Here is a 26,098-nt window from a genome sequence, read left to right on the forward strand (position 1 = left end):
AATAAGTTATAGGTAAAAGATAGAAAAATAGAAGAGAGGGAAAAAAATAAAATAGAATAATAGGGGTTCCTCAAGAATTGGCACTGGATCCTTTATGATATTTATCAGAATTTATCTGTTCATCAGTGAGAATTATTCAGAGATATAACACTATCAGTGATCAATGCAAACAGTTTTATATGCAGATGATGTGATTATTTATCCAGTTGTAAACTTCAAAGCATAAGTCTTGGAGCTGAAAAGTTGTACAGAAAATTTTATGGACCTTTCAAAATGGTTTTTCATTTAATTGTGAAAAATGTCACCTTAATGATGTCTTAATGTCATATTTGCTGATTATTGAGGATGCAATAGTTTGATATGTCATTAACCAAAGAGACCTGTTTCAGTTACTGTGATGCATAAATAGTCAGAAGTCACATTCTCCACATATAGAAGCTTGATTGCCATGTTCATAATGTTATTAAGAAAGGATAGTAGAACAGCAGATTGAGATTTTTATCTTCCAAGCTGAGGTTGGCATCTTTATGTAGATGGCCATTAGTAGTACCTTAAATTTGGTTCTCCACATCAGAATTTCAGCTTTGAAGATTGGAAAAGATTCAAAGACAAGCCACCAGGAAAAATTTTGCTATTGATGGCAAAATTAAATTTTACAAATAAAAATATAATTCTTTATCTTTTCCCATTAAGCATGTTGCTTGTTGGATTAAGATAGGAGCCATCTTTCCATCATCATCTTAACCTTTCTCTACTTCATTTGTCAGTGGGACTCCAGTTCTTTGATATATTGCCTACCCTGTCATTGTTCTGGTGCATTATAGCCTCAATTGCTAATGTGCCAATAAAACCCAAACCAAATCTCCATTGTCCACCCTATTTGTATGTTTTTCCCATTTTTTTTTTTTTTTTTTTTTGTTATATATCAAAATTATCAAAACAAATTAAGTATTCACTATATTAAAAATATAGTTAATACTTAAAAAGATTGACTAGAATCTTTAGAAAAGGAATGCTCTATGTGTGCAGTTTGCTTTTTTTTTTCATTGATCATCAAGTAATAAGATATATTACTTGATCATTTTTCATTGATCATCAAGTAATAAGATGCAAAAGTATGTCATTAGATATACTTTTGCATTATCCTGTATGCCCCAAAAAGAATAATGTGATAAAATTACCTTTTCTGTGTGAATTTTGGAATGTATTGTTTTTGTTTTGTAATGTATTTGTTTAAAACACATAAGGTCATTGATGAATTGCAACTTGATCCCTTTATGGACTTTACTAATAAACTCAAAATGCCTTTGCCAAAAGAGTAATTCGTCCATCTCCCTTCCATGACATTTATTTCTGTTAATAGGTATTTTCATGTTTTAATGTATAAATGATGATTAATTTTAATGATTTCAGGGTTTAGTGGTTATTGAGTTTATGGGAGATTTTCATTTTTATGTAATAAGTTGAAAAGAGAGACAAATTTTTTTTTTTTTTTTTTTTTTATAAATTGTGTAATATTTTTAGAAATTGTATGTTATGCATGAATAAAATAAATAAATAAAATACTTTCAGTGTTAACTCCAGATGAAATATTTCATTTTGTTTTGCTACTTTACATAGTAACCTAATAAAAACATTTTTTAGACAAAAACTTTTTTTTTTAGTTCAACATGTTTGAACACACTATGAATTTGTGTTGAACACACTATGAATTTGTGTTGAACATATTGAACTGCATTTTTACACATTAAATATCATATCTTGAACTGATACAGATCAGATATATGCATGGGGGAACGGCTTGGCCACTGAAGACCTCTCAAACATTTGTTAATATTTTTTTTATTTCAGAGTCATAGTAAAAGGTAGAGGGGTCTGAAAATCAACTAGCAGAATTTTTTTGCAGTTAGTGAAAAGTACGGTAAGCACAGACACCTGATCCTAATTATTTAACTGTATTCTTAATTGTAATTTAGTTATTCTGTCCTCTGAAAAAGATGAAGAACAGTTATCATAATGTCTACTCACCAAAGTTATCATATCTTGTTATCACAAGTTATCATATCTTGTCTACTCTCACCATATTTTTTATACCCTGTTCATAAATGTCTGGATCACTGTTGACACCATTGTTTGTGGGCTTCCTTCATTTCATTATCCATGTCAGTGTCTTGCCAGATCATTTTTCTTTTCTCATTCACAGTTGTCACATAATCTGAGAAGTTCTCTTCTCTTTATATTGTGGGTGCTGTAGACACAATCAAAAATGCTTCTGTTTATTGTTAAGATACTTGGGGACCAAATCCCGAGTAAAACAGTTCCTGTACTATACTATGTCATGGATGATGATGTAGTTGATCTGTGACTGATATTCAGCTTCCTATCAACTGTTATACACCAATCCACCTTGAGACAATATTGCATTCACAGTGACAGGCACATCTAAGTGATCACAACAGTATTATTCGGTTTCTTATGGTGGAGGGCATCTCTCTCTCTCTCTCTCTCTCTCTCTCTCTCTCTAGAAATTCTCTTTTCTCTATAAAAGGAGTATGAGAGAGAGAGAGATGCTGTCCACCATAAGAAATTTAATAACACTGTTGTGATGACTTTTGATGCACGTCACCTGTGACTGCCATATTTTTGCTGATGCTCCTCACTTCCCATGCATACAGGATAGCCAACATGCCCTGTTGTTCAGAGCCATTAGTACTGATACCTAAATTTATATTCACAATGACAGGTAACTTAAGACAATTCAAATTAATTTTCATTTGATTTGTTCTCATTAGTCCTTCATTCAGAATTGTATTCATCCTATAAATTTAATTTTATGTTTATTTCACTGATCAGTTAAACATTGAAAATATGATATTTGATTATTGTATTGAAGAATAATTTGTTATGATATTACTACTTATTAGAGTTTAAAGTAGAAGATGCTTGCTCATTTGATTCTAGAAGATAATTCCCAGTTTACTGGAACCTTATTTGGTTGTCAGAAAAATGTAGCTGGTGAAATTGGTAAGTTAATTTTTATATATGATTATAAATATTGGGAGATATTTTTGATAATGAATTAACCATAATCGAGTGGTCAATTTTTATTTATTTTTTCCTTTATTAATTGAGTTATACCAGCACATTTTGAAGTGGATAATATAATTAGGGTGTGTGTAAATATAATTTAGAATAATTAACTGGCTTGCTGCATAGAACATGCCATAAGCACATATACCCAATCTCTGTTATTTAGAAATTGCTTGAATGTGAGTGACTTAATTAGTTCTGCTGAGGAAGGGAAGGAATATTTATTAATGAAAGCTGTGGTGATCTGTGTAGATTTTACTAGTCGCAATTTCACTACTTTTAATTTTATGGTAAAATTTTTATTCCAAGTATTTTACAATTATACAGGATGATTATAGAAACTGCATCAGTTTTAAAGTCTTGTGAAAAGGAGCCAATCAGACAGCTGAAATTTAGCCCTGAGTTTAGGCACACAAAAAAAATTGAAAAATTCAAAATTAATTTTTTTTTTATGCCACTTGTATTTTCAATCTATGAAAATACAGGTGGCATAAAAAAATCTATGAAAATACAACTGTGAAAAATCCATATTCTCTATTAAAAAGATATTTTTAATTAATTTTTGAAAATTGAAACTCCCTTTAGACCTGTTGGCGAGTGAATGCAATTTAAAAATCAAGTGAATCATCTGAAATCAACAGCTTGATTCCAGATGATGCATCAATGTCATAAATTTTCAGTCGGGAAGTCAAAGAAAACATTTTCAACTATAGTTATTAGGAGTTTCAGTTTTGTGCTGTAGGCCTAATGACTGATGGGTATACCAAACAGCTGTACAGAGAAATAGAGTGGGCTAGTAAATCAGAATGTCTTATATTGTGGGATTTTAACTTTCCAGATGCAGACAGGAATTTATGGGCTGTTCACTCACACACTAGAAAGACTTGTGGATTTATTGAATGATTGTTTTATGTGGCAGCATGTTAGAGCGGCAAGAAGAGGAAGCAGTGCTCATGATCTGGTTATCAGCAGTAATTCTTCATGCATTAAGAATCTGTAGGTAAAAGACCCACTGGGTGGCAGTGATCAGAGTGTACTGATGTGGAATTTACTTAAAGACAACTACTATCAGGGGTAAAGGGAAAGACTTTTGCTTTAGTAAGGATGACTACAGTGGTCTCAGACAGTTTTTAAATTTTATTCAGTGTGGCCAAATGATGTTACCAACGGCAAATTCTAAATGAGAAGCATTCAGGGAAATAATCATAGAAGCTACTAGGATTTTCATACTAATTAAGAAATACTGTTCCAAGCTTAGACCTAATTGGATGTCAGCTGAACTGATGAGATTGTGGTAGAGAAGGAAAATCATGGGATGCATATAAATTATCGTGTGATACAGAAGCCTATAGTAGATATAAAATAATCTGTAATTGAGTCACAAAGAAGTTTAGGCAAGTTAAGGTAGATTCAGATTACAAGAAGTCTCTGGCAAAGAATGCAAAAAACAGCAGCAAAACTTCTATGTTTATATTAACAGTAGAAGGAAGGGGTTGAATCATATTGGGCCACTTTGTCAATGGTGTAACTCCTGATGACCCTGCTCAGGTAGTCGACAAACTGAATAAGTATTTTGCATCTACATTCACACATGAGGAATTCTTTAGGGAAGGGGATGCTAGAAGTTTATCAAACTCTAACGGGGAGCTAAATGATTTTGTGATAATGGAAAGGAAAGTGGAAGAGAAATAGTTGAAGATAAACATAAAAAAAAAAGGCACCTGTGGTGGATGGAATCTACCAGTTATATTAAAGAAGGCATCAAAGGAGATGAGCAGACCCTTAGCCATAACTGTGAGAGCATCCCAGGATTCAGGGAAGGTCTCTATGGAGTGGAGATGTGTGAATGTATCCCCGGTTCACAAAGGAGAATCATGAGTAATTACAGACCTGTTATCTTAACTTCTGTTTCAGGAAAAATAATGGAGTTACTGGTTAAAGAAGTAAAAGAAGAATGCAGGACCATCTACACAGGAATGCAATTACACTGCAGTCACAGCATTGATTTGTTAAGGGACAAGCTTGTTTGAATGATCTGATCAAGTGATGCAGTGAACAAGGAACTGGATGCAAAAAATAATTTTGATATCATATACTTAGATTTCAGAAAAGTTTTTGATACTGTTGCACATAAAAGATTGCTGTACAAGTGGGAGCAGTGTAGCATTAAGGGAAAGTTACTGCTATGGATAAAGGCATGGTTGAGTGGGAGAAGACAGAGTGGCTATCAATGGGCACTGCCCTTTGTGGATTAATATTATTAGTGCAGTGCCCTGGCATTAAGTGCTGGGCCCATTGTTGTTTTTAATATTTATTAATGATATTGATGAAGTTATAACAGGCTTAATGTCTAAGTTTACTGATGATACAAGGTTAGCAATGTGCTTAATGGTCCAGTAATCAAGGTATGCAACAAGATCTATAAATATTAGACTGATGTGCTGAGAAATGGCAGTTGAATTTGACTTTGATAAATGCAAGGTACTGCACATGGTAGCAGTAATCCCAGAATAACATACCAAGGAAAGTGGGATAATTGCACAGTTAGATATGAAGTTCTCTGAGCAGTGCCGACAGGTTTCCAAGACAGCTCATGGGGTTTTGTTAGTGATATACAGGATCTTTGCTATCTGGTATAAGGAGGTGATTTATCCCTTTGTACAAGGCCATGGTTAGGCCACATTGTGGGTGCTGTTTACAGGTCAGGAGGCCTCATTTTAGGAAGGATGTAGATCTGCTGGAACTGGTGCGGTGAAGGGAACAAAAGGGTGCTCTTATCAAGAAAGGCTTCAGTTCTGCAAATTGCAGTGTGTGGGGACTAGGCACCTGTGAGGAGATCTGATTGAGACGTTTAAGGCACTGAATGGATTGAGTAAGCTCAGTGTTGATGGCATTCTTTCTCTTGTTGAGACTATAACTACACACATGAGGGGACATAAATTAAAATTGTGGAAGGATGGTTGCAGAATTGATGTGCAGAAGTTTGCCTTCAGCTAGCGGGCAGTTGATTGTTGGAACAAACTTCCATCTGTTCATGTTGTTGTGGAAGTGGGATTCTAGGAAAAACTAGACAAATTCTTGGAAGGGATAGAGGGCTGAAGTGGGTAGTTTGCTGATTTTTTTTTTTTTTTTGCTGATGCTTTATAAGCTTTGTTTCTTACATCATTTTCTACTGCTAATGAAAACCTGTTTCACTTTAAAGCAAATGAGCATGTTGGAATGTGACTTGCAGACAACTAGGGAAAGGCTCAAGGTCAGCTGCTGTGCCTTTTTTTATAGATGGCACTTGGTGTGTGGCTGCATGCGCAGTCCTGTTATTCAATAGCCACACTTTGTATATCTCTTATATAAAGCTGTAGCAGTGTTCATATAGGAAGCATCATTCTTGTACCATTCCTGTTTAGAATCAGTTGTGATGAAATATCTGAGTGTTACAGATATCAGTGAAAAAAATTAAACTAAACATTTCTAATATGGATTAATGAACTGCATGTACCAGTATATGTACTTCTGCCGGTACCAATCATGAAGACAGTACCAGAACTGAAGACAACCACAATTAAAAGTAACAAACAGGTTTTTTATCAGTGATTGGCTGTATGCAGTGTATTGTTTCTAGTAGATGTACTCGCAAAGAAATGTCAAGTTTGTACTAGCAATTAATTTTTTGTGAGTCATTTTGTTATCTATTTTTGTGACAATGTTTGTTCTATTAAGTCATTCTGTATCTGGGGACAAGAGTTGCCAACTTTTGAAAATGATTTTTATGGGCACCATGGAAAAAATTCACCAGAAACTAAGCCCTTTTCATGGACATTTTTTCATAACATGATTCAAAAGATGGTGTCATGAGATGGTTCAAAAGGTGGGAAGTGACAGTCCATAAAGTTTATCAACAAAAAGTACTAAATTAAAACAAAAACAAAAACAGCTACATTGATATTTGGTTGTAGTCATGACTTGAAGCAGGGTGCACCTAAAATAGTTGTGGGACACTTGTAGGAAGTTGGGAAGTAGTAAGAAAGTAGTGAGGAAGGGGACTCAATTTTCTATGTTCTCCACTGCATTGTGTCATTATGTGCATGAGTATACAAGTCTACCATTTGCTTAATGATACCTGCTTTTTGTTCATTTGGATTGATTTATTACTTTACAGTAATAAATGAATCCAACCCCCTTCTAAAAAAGGGGCAGAAAAGATCTGTTTCTGTTATCAGAGATTGATCAGAGGTAGGTGTAATCCTGTTCACCTCAGGTAGTTGAGATCCTGCTGCATTGTATGCATTGCATTGTAAGGATTGGCAACATTAAAACTTAAAAAAATCAAAAGGAATACATTAGCTAAAATTTTGAGACAAAAGGGGTACTCAAGCTACTTAAGCATTGAAAGAAAAGGAATACTACATGTTAAAAAAAATTTAAACACTTTTCTGTTTATTGGTGTAACTGCATGACAAATGCAGAGACCCAAATTTATTCTCATTGTACACTTGAATTGTGGGTAAATGTGGATGGGAACAACCCAATGTCGATATCACAGACTTCCTGCTACCAGAATGATGACCTTAGGTTCTGGTAGCATATGATCAAAACTGTTAGCAAATGAATTCATAGTAATCTCTTCTGTAAATGAATGTGATGGACAGAGAAATGGAATATCACTCAGAACTATTTCAAGTTTAATTCAAATATAGGAATGTACATATTCCATGAGAGAAAAGGGCAGATGTTAACTCTTGCTCTAAAGGAAATCAGGAAGTTGAAATCAAAACTGCTGATACTTCTGCATTTGCAAAAACAGATGCAGAACAACTATTAAAGCTTCAGGGAGACTGCCAGAGTTATGCATTGATTGTTGTCCTGCACTTCTGTGAAAGAGTTAGCATTTCTGCAAAAGAAATTCATTATAGAGATGGTTTAGAGAATATTTTATAGCTTTTTAACCAAATCATATTCAATATTGACCACTGGATCTTGAGTCAGGATTTTTTTTTTTTTTCCTACTCATAAGGCAGACTTAGCGATCATATGTAACAGGAACGGACAGTGTTACATCAGACTCTGTATTGTGATAGATGAATAGCCTAATAGATTGAAGGACTGTATAAAAAAGCTAGGAGTTGTTGCTATTTTGAATAAAATTTCTGTATTTTGTTAATACTAGGTTTTCCAAATGTGAGGGTTAAATTCCTTGTACCCTCATGTAAGTCTGAATTTCTGTAAGTTGGGGTTTCTCCTATAGAAAATTATTGTACCAAGATAAAACAAGGTGAATTTCTATAAACCATCTATGCATTATATAAACCTTGTGTAAATTGAATATACATAAATCTTAAAGTACATTCACGATGAATTTGTCTTCATAAAGGGTGCTCCCTTGGAGGAGACCATGTTCAGGCTAAAGATGCACACTATTGTTCTTATTAGTCTATAAGGTATTATTTAGTTTAAGCACAGAATTCTTAATCATTTTTCATTATCAGCACAGTATCAGTATTTTTCATTTGAATGAAAAATACTGATACTCTGCATCCACTCTGATATCAACTTTCTCCTTTCTGTTTCTTCTCTTCCCCTCATGTGTTGCTCCACTTCCATCATAAAACAGACAAGTTATAATTGTGAGTCACAAACATAAATTTGATTTGTGAGGTTGTGTACTCTGAGTTCACATAATTTGAGATCCTACTGTATAACAAAATTCAGAATAAATAAATTCTGTAAACGAAGGTTTCTCAATCCATGGATTTCAGGTGGGGGGATGTAAATGGGATTCATAATTGTAAACATAAAATAGATGCTCTTAAGATGCTGTAATTAAAAAATTGACACCTCAGTACCTTAAATTTAATACAACATCAGAGGACATATTGATTCACAAATTTCAGTGCAATTCTGTTTATCTGTTCAGGTGAACCTAAAAACACAGTCAATATTGTAATCGTATTGAGGTGGTCAATTTTTAAATTGTAGTATTTTGATAAATATCTTAATTTGCGACATGATGTATAAAAGTAATAAGTCTTTAAACTACTTTTAAAATATTTTAAAATGCATCTTTAAACTGTTTTTAACATTTTAATAATTAAAAAAAAACATATTAAACATTATATATATATATATATATATATATATATATATATATATATATATATATATATATATTATAATAACTACTTTTTTTTTCGAGTGGTACATACCATACGTGGTTTTTAGGTGGGTCATGTTATCAAAAAGGGTGAGAAATACTTCTGTAAACAAGAGCATTTTTCTATGTTGTTTTTCAAAAAACATTCTTATATTACTTATGACAGTACTGTGTGCGATTACTAATGTGAATTTTAATTTTATTCTGGTTTTCGAATAAGACATCTTGCTCAATCTAAATTATTTTATTCAGATTATAATAATAATTATTATTATTTTCATTACTGTTAATTAGATTTTATTAGATTGGATTAGATTTATTAGATTTTAATGATGTTGTTTATTTTAGTATTCCAGACAGGCATGGTTGGCTATCCAGAGTCACTCACAGATCCATCATATCATGCTCAGATTTTAGTGTTAACATATCCATTAATTGGAAATTATGGTATTCCAAAAAGTGAAATAGTTAATAATGGTGTTTCTGTATGGTTTGAATCTTATCGGATTTGGCCATCTGGATTAATTGTTGGAGAATTGAGTGAATACTACAGTCACTGGAGCGCAGTTAGATCTCTTTCAGATTGGATGCTAGAGCATGGGGTTCCAGGAATACAAGGTAAACACATTAACCATATGTACTGTATTTAAAACATTAAATAGCATTGAAAAAAAAAAAAAAAAAGCTTTAAATTGAATAAAAAGGACACTTACTTTTTCAGACAAATTAACTTATAATTATAAACTTAAAGCTATAAAATAAAGAAGTCCATAATAATTCATAATAAAATTTCTGAATTTAACTAGGATAAACTGTTTATTTAAAATAAAAAATAATATGCCCTCGCTGGCCAAAAAATTAGAAACCTTTTGCAGTTGGCATCAGCAGATAATTAAATATATGGTATGCAATGTAATCTTGTTAGATAGCATTACCACAAGTTCCTTGGTATCAGATAAATATTCTTTGTATGCTTTCCTGAGGTTCTTAGTTGATCTGGTTATGGGGTAGACAAGGTGTCAAGGTGTGTTGGTTTTGATTGTGGTCTCCAGGGTTTTCCCTATATACTGCTGTAGCATCTGAAAAGGCAAAAAGCCAAGGTGTGTGTGTGTGTGTGTGTGTGTGTGTGTGTGTGTGTGTGTGTGTGTGTGTGTGTGTGTGTGTGTGTGTGTGTGTGTGTGTGTGTGTGTGTGTGTGTGTGTGTGTGTGTGTGCGTGCGTGCGTGCGTGCGTGCGTGCGTGCACGTGCTGGCAACTTTGGGGGCAGGGCATACCCCTGACTCCCAACTTTGGCCACAAGGAGGCACGTCAGGGACAACTTTATTACCAGAGCCACTTACTGGAGCTCTCAAAGCAAGCCTGGGAGCCCCAAGGTGTTTAGGGAAAGGAAGTGGAGATAAGTATGGGGGATTGGAAGGAATGGGAATGGAAAATTGGATAGAAGATAAGGGGAGGAAGGAATAGACATCCCCTGAAATAGAAGAGAAAGTTTACAATAGTTTATAGAAATAGTGAACTATATTATATTACATTTAAACTCTAATCTAAAGAAACTTAGACATATTTGAATGGAGCTGCAAAGCTAGTAACCAAACAGTATCAATGAAATTTACAAGCCTAAAATTATACACAAGTCTAAAATTATATACAAGTCTACAACCTATAGACAGCAAGTAACTTAACTGCCATATGTCTCGAAAAGAAAAATATTCACAATAAATGTCAACAGCAAGGAAACAGTGTTTTCGACACTATCTTCTAGAACGAAGTTTCCTGAAAGTTAATACCTTTGGTCTTGTACATAGTCATTAAAATTTGATATGTATATCATTAACAGGACTTATTTTCCTGCTAAGACATACCCATTAACCTCTCATATACACAAGATTTAATTTTCAACAACAGTTCTTATGAACAACTTACAATAAAAGACTCAGTGAAACACAATGCCAAGAAAACCTTATAAACCCTTTGGTGTAACACCTCATTAAGGATTAACATTTACAATGCATTTTCATCTCCTAAACACACTATCAGCAAAATCAGAGAAATACAAGAAATTCTCCCTTTTTTCCACCAACTGTGGAAAATCAGTGGGACTGTATACATTTGTCAAAATCTGAAGCTGATTTCTAACATCTAAATAGGTGTCATTCTAGAAATAAATGATCGACTGTCTTAACAGGTCCACAAGGGCAGAGAGGTGATGTGGACAATCCAAGTACATTTAATTTGGAGTTTATGCTCTCATGATCTGTAATCATAAATGTGACATTTAATGATTTCTTGAGGCTTCTGCCCTAAAATATTATTTGTCATTGAATGGTAAATAAGCACATGACCCTTTAACCCTGGCTTGTCTATAGTTGAAGTTTGTTGCCAAATGACAATGTATTTATAAAACTCCTGAACTAACTGCTGTTCAATTTTTAGCCCATTAACTGGTATACTAAAATTCATAAGGTAGGTAGGAGTTATTCTGACCCCTTTTCAATAAAGTGTTCTCTAATTTTTAAATCCAAGAAATAAGTTTTTCTTGGAAGATAATAGTTGTAACTAAGTGAAAGTGTGATTTTTGAATGCAAAAGAGTAAAGTGGGGGTCACACATGCCACCCCTTTGGTTTATTGATAATTTAAATTCATTTTGGTAGGTTGTGATTTTCATAAGAAATAACAAGCCACCATTTGTTATTGTTATTTCCTAAACTGAACTTTCTTTTATAATTGTGAAAGCATATTTCATCAGACAGTAAGTGTTTAATATTCCTGTTAATAAAAGGTGAGATCTTTAAGCTTGAATTGAGCAACTACCAGAAAATATAAATTGTTTATATTTTTATTTTAAACTGTTTATATTTTAAACATTTCTCGCACATTTCTTTGTGACAGAACTATGAATTTAAAATAATTTTGATAGCATATGTGTATACAGTTATGCATTGTGTTTTAGCAATTGAATTATATCATATATCAAAAGTATCTAGTACAGACTATCACAGCAGCTAGACTTTACAACTGCTGTTGCATTAAATACTCCACAAACATTAAGTGTGAGTTATTCTAAAGCTTGATTTTTTAAGTTTGTTTGCCCTTTTATATAACAATGGATTAATTACTAATTGGCCATATAATTGAATGTGTATTGCAAAATATATGTATACCTTGCAATAGTAACATTAGTTAGATTGAAATCATCAAATAAATGAAAAATTAACTTTATTTTTCTTATATAATTTTATAGGAATTGATACAAGAGAGTTGACCAAAAAGATTCGTGAGAAAGGCACCATGTTAGCCAAGGTAATACTATTATAGCATATTGCTCAATGAGATCTCTAATGATCTTTAAAAATTGCTAGTTTCTCCCCTTCCCATTCCCAGAAACCCTTGTATTACTGAATCTTAGCTATTCCTTTGATTAGTTCCCAAACTAAATAAGTACAGTAAACCCCTGCTATTCGTGGTATCTGTATTCGCAGTTTCGCGTATTCGCGATTGCTGATTTAATATAAAATGAAACCTAAAAAAATGTGAATTTTAAAGCGCCGTGAACATTTTCCGCCATAAAAAAACATGGGCGTGGCTAAAATTATCTTTCTCGGTCAAAACAGTACTCGGTGGGGGGAGAGGGGTGACAAAATCGCGAGCGTGGATATTTCTCGCTAATCCTTGTTCAGTATGTGTTATGCGCTTGCCATGGAAGGTTTCGTCGTTTGCTTTTAATTTATATGCTTATAAATTGAATAAATTTATCAATTTATAAATTGATATGCTTACAAAAGTGATAAATCTACCATTTTGCAGTGTAAAACAGACTTTTTCGAGTGTGTTAACGGAAGAAAGTGACTTTATTGTGAACAAGTTCTTTCTAACCCGTACAAAAATATGGCTACGAATAACAAGGGAAATGTGAAAATATCAAAGAAGGTGATGACATTAGCGAATAAAATTTGAGTTATTAGACAAAATTTCTAATGGTAAAAGTGTCTCCTCAGTGGCAAAACATTATAAAATCAATGAGTCAACGGTACGATCAATCAAAAAATCGGGAAAAAAAATCCGCCGTAGTGTCCGTGAAAACGTGCTAATTGCTTCAAAAATTTGCTCTGTAACTCGTGATGTTAAATTAGAAAAAATGGAAAAAGCTTTAAATCTGTGGATAGAAGACCGAACTCAAAAGGTCACTCGATCAAGGTCACTCGATCATTCGTGAAAAGACAAAACTTTAGCGAAACTGGTGCACTGGCGGGATAAGTTTTTTTCCTAGCAAAGGCGCTGGTTTGAAATTTCTAATAAATATTACATTTAATATTAAATTGTTTCTTATTTTCATTTCGATGCCATATGCTTGCATTTCACTATGTACTGTCTATGTACATAGTCATATTATGAAGGTACATATGCCGACCGGGCTAGCCGAGTGGGTAAAGTACCTGCCCGGCAACCCAAAGGTCGCGGGTTCGATTCCCGCCTCGGGCTTGGATCAAAGTACTGCAAAAACCTTGGGAGGTGCAATATGGCCACAGAAGCCGATGCGCCAACAACTACCAAAAAAAAAAAAAAAAAAAAAAAAGAAGGTACATATAATACATACGTAGACAAAATTTTAGACTAGTTTTTCTTATATATTTCATACTTTGGAACAGAACCCCTTTATTACTATGGGAACCATAACTCAGTATTCGCGTTTTCGGTATTCGCGACATTTCTCAGGAACGTAACCCCCGCGAATAGCGGGGGTTTACTGTAATATAGTTTTGAAAGATTTCATCCAGTTGCAATTGGATTGTCTTTTTCCATTAAAAAAAATCCTAATTTAGGACCTTAAATATTTTTGATTAAACCATAACCAACAGATTGGGGTTTCCCAAATTAGTTACATTTATCCACTTAAATTCAGTGGTTTTTTGAATTGTTTGAGCTTGGCAAAAAAATACTAATAGTTTTGGTGTAGATTTACTGAATAAATGTTAAAATACTAAACTGTCTCTTACTTAACAATGGCATATGGGAATATTTTCACTTCAACATGACCACAGTAATGGAGCTTATTATATGCACACTGTCAGTCTTACCAGTGTAGTCGTAGGGTAAGACTGACAGTAAGAGAATGATAATAACTCATTCTCTATTTATATTTATAATAACATATGTCATGAAATATTTATATTGGGTCTTATAAACATATTTAAACTTTATGCTCTCATGGACATTCTTTTCTTTATAAGTTTGGGCAAAATACTGAGTATAAATGCTATAATGTTAAAATTAAATATATCATTTGTTTCTGTTGTTTCTCTTTCTTTTTTAGATCATAATTGAAGGAATATCCATTGATTCCATTCCTTTTGTTGATCCAAATGAGAGAAATTTAGTTGCAGAAGTTTCTACAAAGGTGTGTTAATTGTTTTTGAATTTTAGCCCACAGAATATACAATTTGTCTTTTGATTTATGTGTTTGAAGGGAAGTAAATAGTGTAAGTTTAAATCTAAACTATTTGGTGAATTATTTTTTTTTATAATGATCTCTTTTTTTCTCTGTCAGTTGTGCGATTTCTCCGGAGCAGAGATTTTTACTCTTTTTAAAAAAGTATGCCCCTCTTTACTTAAAATTTAATTCATGTGCCCTTTTATATTTTTTTGTTTAATTCCACCAATTACATGATATATAATAATAAAAAAAAAATGATAACAGAATATTTGGTTAAAATTAAGCATGATAAAGTTAGTTAGTTTAAAACACTATCTTTTTTCTCTGGTTTTACACATCTGAAATGGAAATACAAAAACAAATAGCAAACATAAAAAGTAGGAAAATGCTGGTATGCATAAAATTAATGGTGAACTGCTACAATATGGAGGGCCTAAATTATTTGAACAAGTAGTAAAACTCTTTACAACTAGATGCAGTGAAGAAAATATACCTACTGAATTGTAAAAAGAACATCACGATAATTCTGAAGAAAGGGTACAAAAATAAGCTAACTATTTAAAAATATGTTGAATAGTTAACATCCTCATTGGTGTTTAGTAGTGTCAACAGACATGTAATTTTGTATTTGTATACACAGTACTGCCGTAGATACTGTCACATGTGGTACTGCATGTAGCCACAAAATAAAGACACAGGAACTCAAAACTCTGTGGGTTTATTTTTGAACACCCAACAAATGAAGAAACACACTCATTCAAAATGTTTCCCCCCCCCCCTGTTTTTAACACGACCTCAAATTTTCCAGCCATTCATCGATAGAAGTATGCACAACATCCAGTGGGAAATTGGCAACAGAATGCTCCAGTGATCTCTTCAGGCTCTCCAATGTGGCATGCCTTTTACCACTTCCAAAATAGCCCACAAATGGTAATCACGTGGATTAAGGTCTGGGCTGGCAGGTTGCCATTCATCATGATTGACAAACTCTGGTCAGCCATGTTTGAGTGATGTCTGCCTTGTGAGCAGGCACTGTTGGAAGATCCAGTGCTGACCATTGAAGAGAGTCTGATTGAGGGGTCTCACATGCAGCTCCAGAATATCATTCAGGTACACCCTTGCACTAGTTTTCACCCCCTGAACCCAAAAATGCATCTTTGTTACACCTTCGTAGGAGACTCCTCACCAAACCATCACTGATGCTGGGTGATGACCCCTTTCAACCCTTTTAACAGCCTGACATGCCTCTGCAGAGCTATGGGCATACACCTTGTCATTTTGATGGTTGTAACTCTCCTCAATAGTAAAAATATTTTCATCTATGAAGAGTATCAGTCGATGCTTACCATTCGCGCACCAATGCTGCAGTGCCTCTGATCTTTTGTGTCTCCATTCCATTATAGCTGGAGTTAGGAACTGTCCTGTTCTCCTGCAGTAGGCACTCATCCCTAGATCACTTTTGATTATACATGACATCGATCTTGGTGATATTCCCATTTCTCTGGACATGATTTTCTGTTTTCCTAGGAGATTCCTACGAATTCTGTTCTCCATCGCCTTGATAGCTGCAGGGGTCCTCACAGTTCTTGGGTGGCCAGACCGGGGCCTGCCATCAATTCTCTATTGTTCATTGTACCTACCAATTGCCCTGTAGACAAATCTTTGGCTTATTCCAAGTGGTTTCAGAAGTCTGAAAATTGTGGTGCATCATGTCCTGCCTTATGAAGACCCATGACAGTAGTCCTGTTTTCTTTATCTCCTCATTCCATTTTCACTGGCACTAGTTGATGAAACCCATTAAAGAAAACTATACATCAGTACTACACATTAGGGCTTGCAAACCGGTTTTATAAACCGGTTAAATCCAGTTTTCATATTGAGTTGTTAAAACCAAAACCGAGCTTCTAAAACCGGATTCGAATATTTTTTTAGTTAGCCCTCAAATATAGTTTTTTATTACACACATTTTCTTCTGTTTGTTCGTTTGTTTGGATCGTTCAACTGCTTTATGTTTTAAACATGTTTTTTATTTTATTTTATTTTATGTTTAGGTACAAATCTCATGGGCAAGTGGCCCAAATCTAGGAGGGATACCTTTTATCTTCCCACCTGTATCTTTTGAAACTTGCCTCGTTTAGACTCTTCATTCAGTGCTTGCGGGAGTGATGCATAGTACTGTGCCTTTGTTATCTTCAATATTTTTATTTAAAATTGTCGGTGATATAAATTCCTACTAATTAATATTTATTACTCTTAATATGTCTAAGATGAAATCAAATGTATGGAATTATTTTGCTCGAAAAAGCAAAGATGAAGCACAATGTTCCAAATGTCAGAAGATAATGAAGTCGTCTGGAGGATCTACATCATCTTTGATGTTGCATTTAAAGAAAATGCATCAGATTGACATTAAACAAGATAACAGTGAAACTTCCGTAAAAATGGTAAGAACATTAGAAAACTTTATCGTTAAAAAATCTATGGAAGAAGAGATTTCAAAATTAGCTGCTTTAGATGGATTTTCTTTTAATTCAATTATCTAGAGTGAGTTTATATAATCAAGCCTTCACCTTCAGAGAAATAAATATGATAAATTACCACCAGCCTCAGTGAATGGAATTAAAATTATGGTTCTGAATTATTATAAAACTAAGAAAGAAGAACTCATTCAGCATTTCAAAAATTCATTGGTTTTGGGTGCACGGTATTAATTGACTCTAGACGAATATACGTCTATACAAAATAAAAGGTATATGAATATAAATGTGCATTCAAAAGACAATCATTGGTCTTATTGAGATTAATGGTTCACTTGATAGCAGAAGAACTGAGCAAATTGTGAATGGACACCTGAAGGAATTTGGTTTGAACTTGGATGAGGATATTGTTGCCTGCACCACCGATGGAACAGCAATGATAATTAAGTTTGACAAGCAAATTACGTGTAATCATCAACAATGTATAGCCCATTGTATACATCTGTCAGTTATAGATGTACTTTATGAAAAAGCAATCAATTATGGTGCCACAGTCTCTGAGTCTCCCAAAGACAATGAAGAAAATGAAAATAATGAAGAAAGTAATGATGATGAAGAAGTTGAAGAAAGACAGCAAGGCATGCTTTATCAAACCGACTTTACCGATGAGCTCATTTATTTCTTCAATCCCATGGCCAATATTGCACAAACTATTAACAAAGTCAGAAAAATTTGCAAGCTTTTTCGAAAATCGCCTACCAAAAATGACAAATTACAAAATTTTGATGGCCTTGGCGCATTATAGCCTTAGTTGCTAATGCGCCAATAAAATCCAAACCAAACCAAACAAAATTTTGTTAAAGCAAAATTTAATGGGAAAGAATATAAACTTATATTAGATTGCAAGACTAGATGGGATAGCACATTCTATATGATTGAGAAATTTTTGAAATTAAAAAATTGCATTCCAAATGCTCTATGTGCAGTACTGTCAACTGAAGCTGTGTCTGACGATGACTGGAAAACACTTGAATTGCTATGTGAAACTTTGCGACCAGTTGAAATGATTCTGAAGGCTATAACCTCAGAAGATACAGACTTACTTAAAGCAGAATCTTTGATAGAATTTCTGTTTGCTAAGCTTGATACAGCAGAAAACCCATTTGCTTTAAAGTTTCACCAAAGCCTTTTGCAGTGTTACAATGCAAGACGAAATTGCCAAACTGTGGTTTTGCTGAGCTATCTACACAACCCCAAAAAGTTTAGGAAAGAAGATTCAGGTTCAAGAACTTTTGATTTTCCAAGTAAGAAAGTTTCGAAAAAGCATGCTGAAGAGATTTATCAGAGATTATTTGCAAAACATTCTGAATTTTTTTTTTTATTAATTATTATTATTTAGTTATTTATTTTATTTTATATATATATATTTTTTTTATCATTGTTTTGTTCGGATTTTTTTTTTTTTTTTTTTTTGGCTGGTGCAGCATAAGCCATAGGCTTTCTTGCACCATGCGGCTTACTAATACTAAAGAGTCTTAGCGTTGAATGAAGAAACTGAAAATAAACGAACTGTTCTTTTAGAAGAAAACAAAGACTCATCTAGTTCCGATGTCGGAGATACACTCATGCGAGAGTATGATAGTGTAATAAAGAGATTAACTGAAGAGCCTTCAAAATATCTGAGTGAATTGGAAATCAGCAAAGAATTTAAAATTTTGGAGGCAAATAGCAGTAGAAGTGAAAAGCTGGAGAAAGTTTATAGAGCACTGCTGACCATTAAATCAACAAGTGTCCAATCTGAGAGAGTGTTTTCGATCACTGGTCTCTTTAACATAAAAATAAGGTCAAGTCTATCAGGAAAAATGCTTAATATACTGTGTTTTTTAAAGGGTTATTTTCAGAAAAAAGCTGAGCAATAAATAGTAAAGTAATTTCCCCAAGTTGTTTATTTTTATTTATTTTTTATTATTATTATTATAGAGCTTATTATTTTTTTGTTTACTATACAAGAAGATAGTTTTTATTCAAAGGATTTGAATACAATTTGTAATTTTGTATAATCTCAAGCTGGTTACCTTTCTGGAGCATTTTAATTTTTTTATTTTTTTTACTATAAAAGGTGATAGATTTTGTTTAAAAGATTTGATTACGATTTGTACAATCTACCCAAGATAAAATAAATACTTGTGTTATAAGATTTTAATTAGTTTCCCTAAGTCTAAGAAAATCAGTTTTAAAACCGGTTTTAAGAGTAAACTTCGGTTAAACTCAGTTTTGATATTTCTCGGTTTTATGCAAGCCCTACTACACATGATGCAAAACCCACAGCTCTGTGATATCATTTTCTATTTTTACGGGAGTCTTACTTTTGTGACAGTATTTATGGCAGTACTGTGTATTACCAGGCAATTGAGAGAGAGCACCAAATTATAGACAGAATTTCAAGATCAACAACAGGGGTTTAGGAAAGGAAGATTGTGCAACAATTCAGTATGTATAGTGAAACAAATTATAGAAAGGACAATCGAATTTAATGTACCATTATTCATATGTTTTGTTGATGTGAAAGAAATGTTGAATCATTAGAAAGAAGAAATATACCTAAAAATATTATTAGAATAATTAAAGGTTTAATTAACAGAAAATCAAACATTAATTAAAAATGAAAACATTAAAAAAAGAAGTATTAATTCAGAGAGGTATAAGACAAGGTGAAACATTGATCCCACCCCACTTCAACTTTATTATGGATGGAATTAACAGAGAAATAAATTTAGAAGTTAAGAATGATGTCAAAATGGGAAATAAAGAATTAAAGATAATAAAAATTAACATTTTGTATTAGTATTAGTAGAGGGATATGATGCCTGAAAGAAAGCTTATGCATTGGCAAAAAAAAAAAAAAAAAAACAACCTTCCCATATCATCCAGCCAATTCCTCTAATAATTTGTCTACTTCCTCTTTAAATTTATTCAATCTACTCACTGACTGAAAGCAAATTTTCACACACCTATCCTGCAACCATCGTTCCTTAATTTAAAAAATGTCTCCCTTGTGTGTTGTCTGAACAAGAGGAAGGATGTCATCAGCTATTGTTATTGTGGGAGCTGTTGGTGCATGAGCAACTTAAGCTATAATGTGCTTAGGTTAGGCATGACATCAGTATTTAGCTTAAACTCTCCTTGCAGGTGCCTAGTTTCCAGATGCTGCAATTTGCAGAACTGAACTCTTTCTTGGTAAGAGTACCCTTTTATTCCCTTCACTAATCTTGTTGCTGTTTTCTGCACCTGTTCCAACAAATTCACAGATAAAACAAGGTTTCCAGACTTATATACAGTACTCAAGATGTGGCCTAATCATTGCTTTATACAACAGAATAATCATCTCCTTATCCACACTGGTCCCATATGTTATTTACAATGAATATATAAGAATTTTGGGCTGTCCTGGTGGCCTGTTTGCACTGGTCAGCTTTTTTTGTCTGACTGCACAATTACCTCCAGGAGCAGTGGTTGGCAATCTCCTATCCCCATTGAGAATGCAACACATTTTGGAAGGGATGAGGATAGGCACAACCATGTGTTTTGCAAAATATTCAATTGTGTATGTTTATTCAATTGTTCAAGTACTTGGCCTCACTGGTTGCAGTAATCAAAATTGTATCTAAATTTATACTAATTACCTTATTTACCTGTGTATCTCAAAAATCTGAGCTTATTGATCAAATAGAAAACAATGAAAGTAAACATTTAGATATATTAACACTTTCCTGCAAACAAAAAAAGTGTGTTAATCCCAATTTTATTACAGTATTCAACAATATTTTGTTAATGTGAATGAATGTGGAACTTCTGAGTAGACAGAATTGCATGTTTTGCCATCCAGACCCAAGATAAAAGGCTTTTCTCCATTGCCACCTGTAGAGCAATCAGCATAGAATTTGTTGGATGAAAAACATGGGCTTTACAGATTTAGACCGAAAACTTTGAGTGTAAGGAGTTTGGAGGACTGTGTTGTCTTTCATATGTTTTTATAGCCAGCAGGATTTAAACTGCTGGGTGTAAACCACTAACAGTGAGCTTTTTTCACACCATAAAAAAGCCTACTGTCCACTTCCCAGGTTTTTCATCCAGTAAAGCAGCAGACTGACCATACATACAGTTTTACAGACCCAATACACTGATGTCTCCTAGTCTTAAAACAAGCATAACAATCCTGTGCTTTTTTGATGCTTATGATGGGAACTAGAGCTGCTTAAATTAAAATAGATCATAAGGATTGATTGGAACATCTGGAATGAATACATTCTAACTGCTGCATGATAAACCACTATGCTGGCTTCAATAATATGTGGCATGAAATTTTTGACAGTCAGTTGTGTCCATTGCAGTGTGTCCAGATTAGTAAGAAGCATAATGAGAGCACAAATCATGAGCTTCAGATTGTGAGATGGTAAGCCTGGTGGCTCCAGAGAATTAAGAAATTATGTTGAATAGTTAACTTTCTCATTGGTGTTTAGTACAGTGTCAACAGGAATGTAATTTTGTATTTGTATATTACCAGGCAATTGAGAGAGAGAGAGAGAGAGAGAGTTTGTGATGTTGACCACATCATTGTTTGGTGCCAGGATGGCTCTCTGCTAAAGCTAAGCTGCTTGTCATTATGGACGTGATATGCAACACTTCAGAACTGAAAGAAATATTAAGTATTTTCTCAGTGGTTTTCATTGAAATACTTCTAGCTTGATTATCATATGCAGTGGCTCCATTTTCCAATTTGAGCAGACTCCAGAAAATGCATCATCTGTTAGGTGCATTTTATATTTCCATTAGGCTGAGTTACCATGTATTCTTCCAAATGTATAAAACTTTGGGGTAAGTGTACACATTGAAAGGACAGAATTCATGGGATACCTGTTTTCTGGGCAATGCAATGCTCTCACTCCTCTTGCTAGTGGATGAACCCACTGTTTGGCAAGTATTAGCAATGGCTACACAGTGCAAGGAAGCCTATGGCTTATGCTGCACCAGCCAAAAAAAAAATGAGAATAAAATAATAATATGAAGAAAATTAAAAAATAATAATAATATGAAGAAAATTAAAAAAAAATAATAATAATAAGAGAAAAGGAAATAGAAAACCTATGCGCTTCCTTCCTCCCGTAGGTCCAGCTGACGTTTGAATTTCCACAAACTATCAGCCTCTACTACCCATGTAACTCATTTCAGTAAATTATAACTTGCTGGCTAAAATAAAACTTCCTGCAATGCAGTCTAAACATCTCCCCTCATAACTTGGAAGTTGTGGCTCCTAGTTCTAGAATCATTTATAATTTTGAAAATTTTGTCCTCATTCAATTTACTTATGACTCACAGAGCCTTAACTCCTCAATCGAGTCTCCTCTAAAGTGTCTAGTTTCCGAGCTCTGCAACCCACATATTAAGTCTTTCCTCATATGGACACCCTTTTGCTGATCTTACCATGCAAGTTACCCATCTTTGGACCCTCTCAAGAAGTACAATGTCTTTCTTTAGATGAGGTCTCCATACTTGAACACAGTATTCCAAGTGTGGTCTAACAATAGCCTTATATTATGGGATTGTGACTTCCTTCTCTCTACTACCAGCTATTCAATAAATCATCGATAGGACACCATGGGCCTTCCTTGCAATGAGTCTTCAATGCTCGGAGAATTTCATGTCTCACTGTATCGTAATACCAAAGTCCCTTTCCTCCACTACTGGCTTTAGTTCAACTCCGTTAAGTGTATAATTTATAGTAGTAGTAGTAGTAGTAGTAGCAGTGCCATTTGATGCAAGAAAGCAAGTGTATGAGCTTATGCAGCATCAGCCAAAAAAAAAAATCACACCATTCCCTCCAAATGCCTGTCCAGTTCCTCCTTAAATTTATTCAACCTATCAACTTCCAACGACAGATGGAAGTTTGTTCCAGCAATTAACCACCCGCTGGCTAAAGGCAAATTTCCGCACATCTAATCTACATCTGTCTTTTCTTAATTTGAATTTATGCCCCCTTAGGTTCGTAATCTGAACAAGTGGAAGGATCCCATCAGAATTCAGCGTGCTCAACCCATTCAAGGCCTTATAGACCTCAATCAGATCACTGCGCAGGTGCCTAGTCTCCAGCCACTGCAATTGGCAGAACTTAAGCCTCTCTTGGTAAAAGGATCCCTTCATTCCCCTCACCAATCTTGTTGCCCTTTTCTGTACACGCTCAAGTAAATCTACATCCTTCCTAAAATGAGGCCTCCAAACCTGTACGCAGTACTCAAGGCGTGGCCTGACCATTGCCTTATACAGAGGGATAATCACCTCCTTTTCCCTGCTAGCAAAATTCCTATATATCATTGACAAAACCCCATTACCTGCCCTAGCAGCCTGTCTGCTTTGTTATGTTTTTTTGTTATTTGGTTTTTAGGAGCATTAGCAACTAAGGCCATATTGCTCCGGGATATGCGGTGGTCATTCCCTGACATTTCCGCATCCTCCGTATTTGGTGGCAGCCTGTCTGCATTGCTCAGACAACTTCATATCTGACTGCACAATTACTCCCAGGTCTTTTTCATTTTCTACCACCTTAAGTGTAGTACCACACAGTTGGTACATTTCTCTGGGGTTACTTCTACCCATATGCAGTACTTTGCATTTGTCAAGGTTAAACTTCAGTTGCCACTTCTTAGCCCATCTGCCCAAATTCTCTAGATCCTGTTGCAGTAGCACACTGCCATTACTGTCATTAACAACCCTGCCAACCTTTGTATCATCTGCAAACTTCGACACTAAGCCTGATATACCTTCATCAATATCATTGATAAATATACAAAACAACAGTGGACCTAACACCGAACCCTGTGGGACTCCACTAATAACATTAGTCCAAGATGAGCAGCACCCATTGATTACCACCCTCTGTCTTCTCCCACTTAACCATCCTTTTATCCATTGTAGCAACTTACCCTTAATACCATTCTGCTCCAATTTGTACAATAGTCTTCCATGTGCAACAGTGTCAAAAGCTTTCCTGAAATCCAAATATATGAGATCAAAATTATTTTTTGCATCCAGTTCCTTTGTAACCACATCATAATATCCTATCAAATTTGTCAGACAAGACTTTCCCTTAACAAACCCATGCTGTGTCTGAATTATTGCTGCAGTCTTGTCTAGATGATCCTGCAATGCATCTTTAACCAGTGACTTCATTATTTTACCCAGAACAGAAGTTAAAACTAACTGGTCTGTAATTACTCGTGTCACCCTTCGATCCCCCCTTTGTGAATTGGGGATACATTTGCACATCTCCAGTCCGTGGGAACCTCCCCTGAGTCCAAGGACGCTCTCATAATTATGGCTAAGGGTTTGCTTAGTTGCTTTTCCGCCTCCTTTAATATAACTGGATAGATCCCATCCACCCCTGGTGCTTTTCTTATGTTTAACTTCAACAATTTCTCCTCCACTTTGCTTTCAGTTATTACAAAATCATTAAGTATCCTGCTACAATTTGATAATCTTCTGCCTTTTTCAAACCTTAATAATTCCTCATGTGTGAATGTAGATGCAAAATACTCATTCAGTTTGTTTGCTATCTGAGCAGGATCATCAACAGTCAAACCATCAATGTCAAGTGGAGCAATCAGATTCATCCCTTTCCTTTTAGAGTTTATATAAGTAAAGAAATCCTTGCTGTTTTTCTTAGCATCTTTTGCCAAGGATTTCTCATAATCTGCCTTCGCCTGCCTAACCTCCTTTGTGACCTGATTACAGACTAGCTTATATCTGCCATAGACTTCTGAGTCGCTTGATAATTTATATGCATCCCATGCATTTTTCTTCTCTGTCAGGAGTCTCATTAGTTCATTTGATAACCATTTAGGCCTAAACTTTGAACAATATTTCTTAATAGGTATGAAACTTTTAGTAGCTTCCACGATGAATTCCTTGAATGCTTCCCACTTAGAATTTACTGTTGGTAACATTGTCAGTTTATCCCACTGTATAGAATTTAAAAACTGTCGGAGACCACTGTACTCACCTTTACGGAAGCAAAAACCCTTTCTTTTACCCCTGGTAGTAATTAAATCTTTAAGTAAATCCCACATCAGTACACTGTGATCACTGCCACCTAGTGGTTCCTTTATCTGCAAATTCTTAACCCCAAAATAAGAATTAATTCTTAATTCTTATTTTGGGGTTACTGTTCCCCAGGTATAATACCTTACACTTTGATGGATTAAAGCATAACTGCCATTTTTCTGACCATTCCTGATATATATCTAGGTCACTCTGAAGAAGCTCTGCTTAGCAGTGATCATTAACTACTCTACCAATCTTTACATCATCTGCAAATTTAGACATCATGCCCTCCATCCCTTCATCGATGTCATTTATGAAAATCAAAAACAACAGTGGTCCTAATACTGATCCTTGGGGAGCCCCACTTCTTACATCAACAAGGTATATAGGTACACTGAATCACTGCATTCATGTAGATGGTAATTTGGTGTCAGTATGGATAAACTTCGTGAGTTAACAGACTTTGAAAGAGGGATGATAGTGGGTGCCCAACGCATGGATCACTCAATCACGGAGGTTTTACAGAAATTTCACTATCCCCATTCAACAGTATCAATAGTGTATCGGAAATACACCATTTCTGCAATAACATCTCATCATGGGTCGGAAAAAGTGGTGGATGAATGTGGCCATCGACGTCTGTCTCACATTGTTTCAGCCAACCAGAAAGCAACAGTCACACAAATCACCGCCAACTTCAACAAGGGAGGTGCCAGAAACATCTCCACCCAGACCATCAGGCAATCATTAGCTGCAATAGGTTATGGGAGCTGCCGACCCACCAGAGTCCCATTGCTAACACCACGACATAGGACTCTACGCCTCAACTGGGCGAAAGAACATTGGCACTGGACCTTG

At 34.6% G+C, this 26,098-nt stretch overlaps 1 protein-coding gene across 1 annotated transcript in view; it reads left to right on the forward strand.

The window, feature by feature from the left end:
- Positions 1-26,098, forward strand: part of r (carbamoyl-phosphate synthetase 2, aspartate transcarbamylase, and dihydroorotase rudimentary) — a 353,839-nt gene that overhangs the window by 23,136 nt on the left and 304,605 nt on the right. The window contains exons 2-6 of the mRNA XM_090372656.1: positions 1,852-1,921; positions 2,925-3,024; positions 9,587-9,856; positions 12,480-12,538; positions 14,550-14,633. Coding sequence (XP_090228782.1) covers positions 2,940-3,024; positions 9,587-9,856; positions 12,480-12,538; positions 14,550-14,633 — 498 coding nt within the window. The 5' untranslated portion in view covers positions 1,852-1,921; positions 2,925-2,939. The remainder of the gene's footprint in view (positions 1-1,851; positions 1,922-2,924; positions 3,025-9,586; positions 9,857-12,479; positions 12,539-14,549; positions 14,634-26,098) is intronic.

Source organism: Mastigoproctus giganteus, chromosome 4 (genome assembly GCF_048544385.1).
Source record: "Mastigoproctus giganteus isolate SK-2022 chromosome 4, ASM4854438v1, whole genome shotgun sequence".
Taxonomy (NCBI): Eukaryota; Metazoa; Arthropoda; class Arachnida; order Uropygi; family Thelyphonidae; genus Mastigoproctus; species Mastigoproctus giganteus.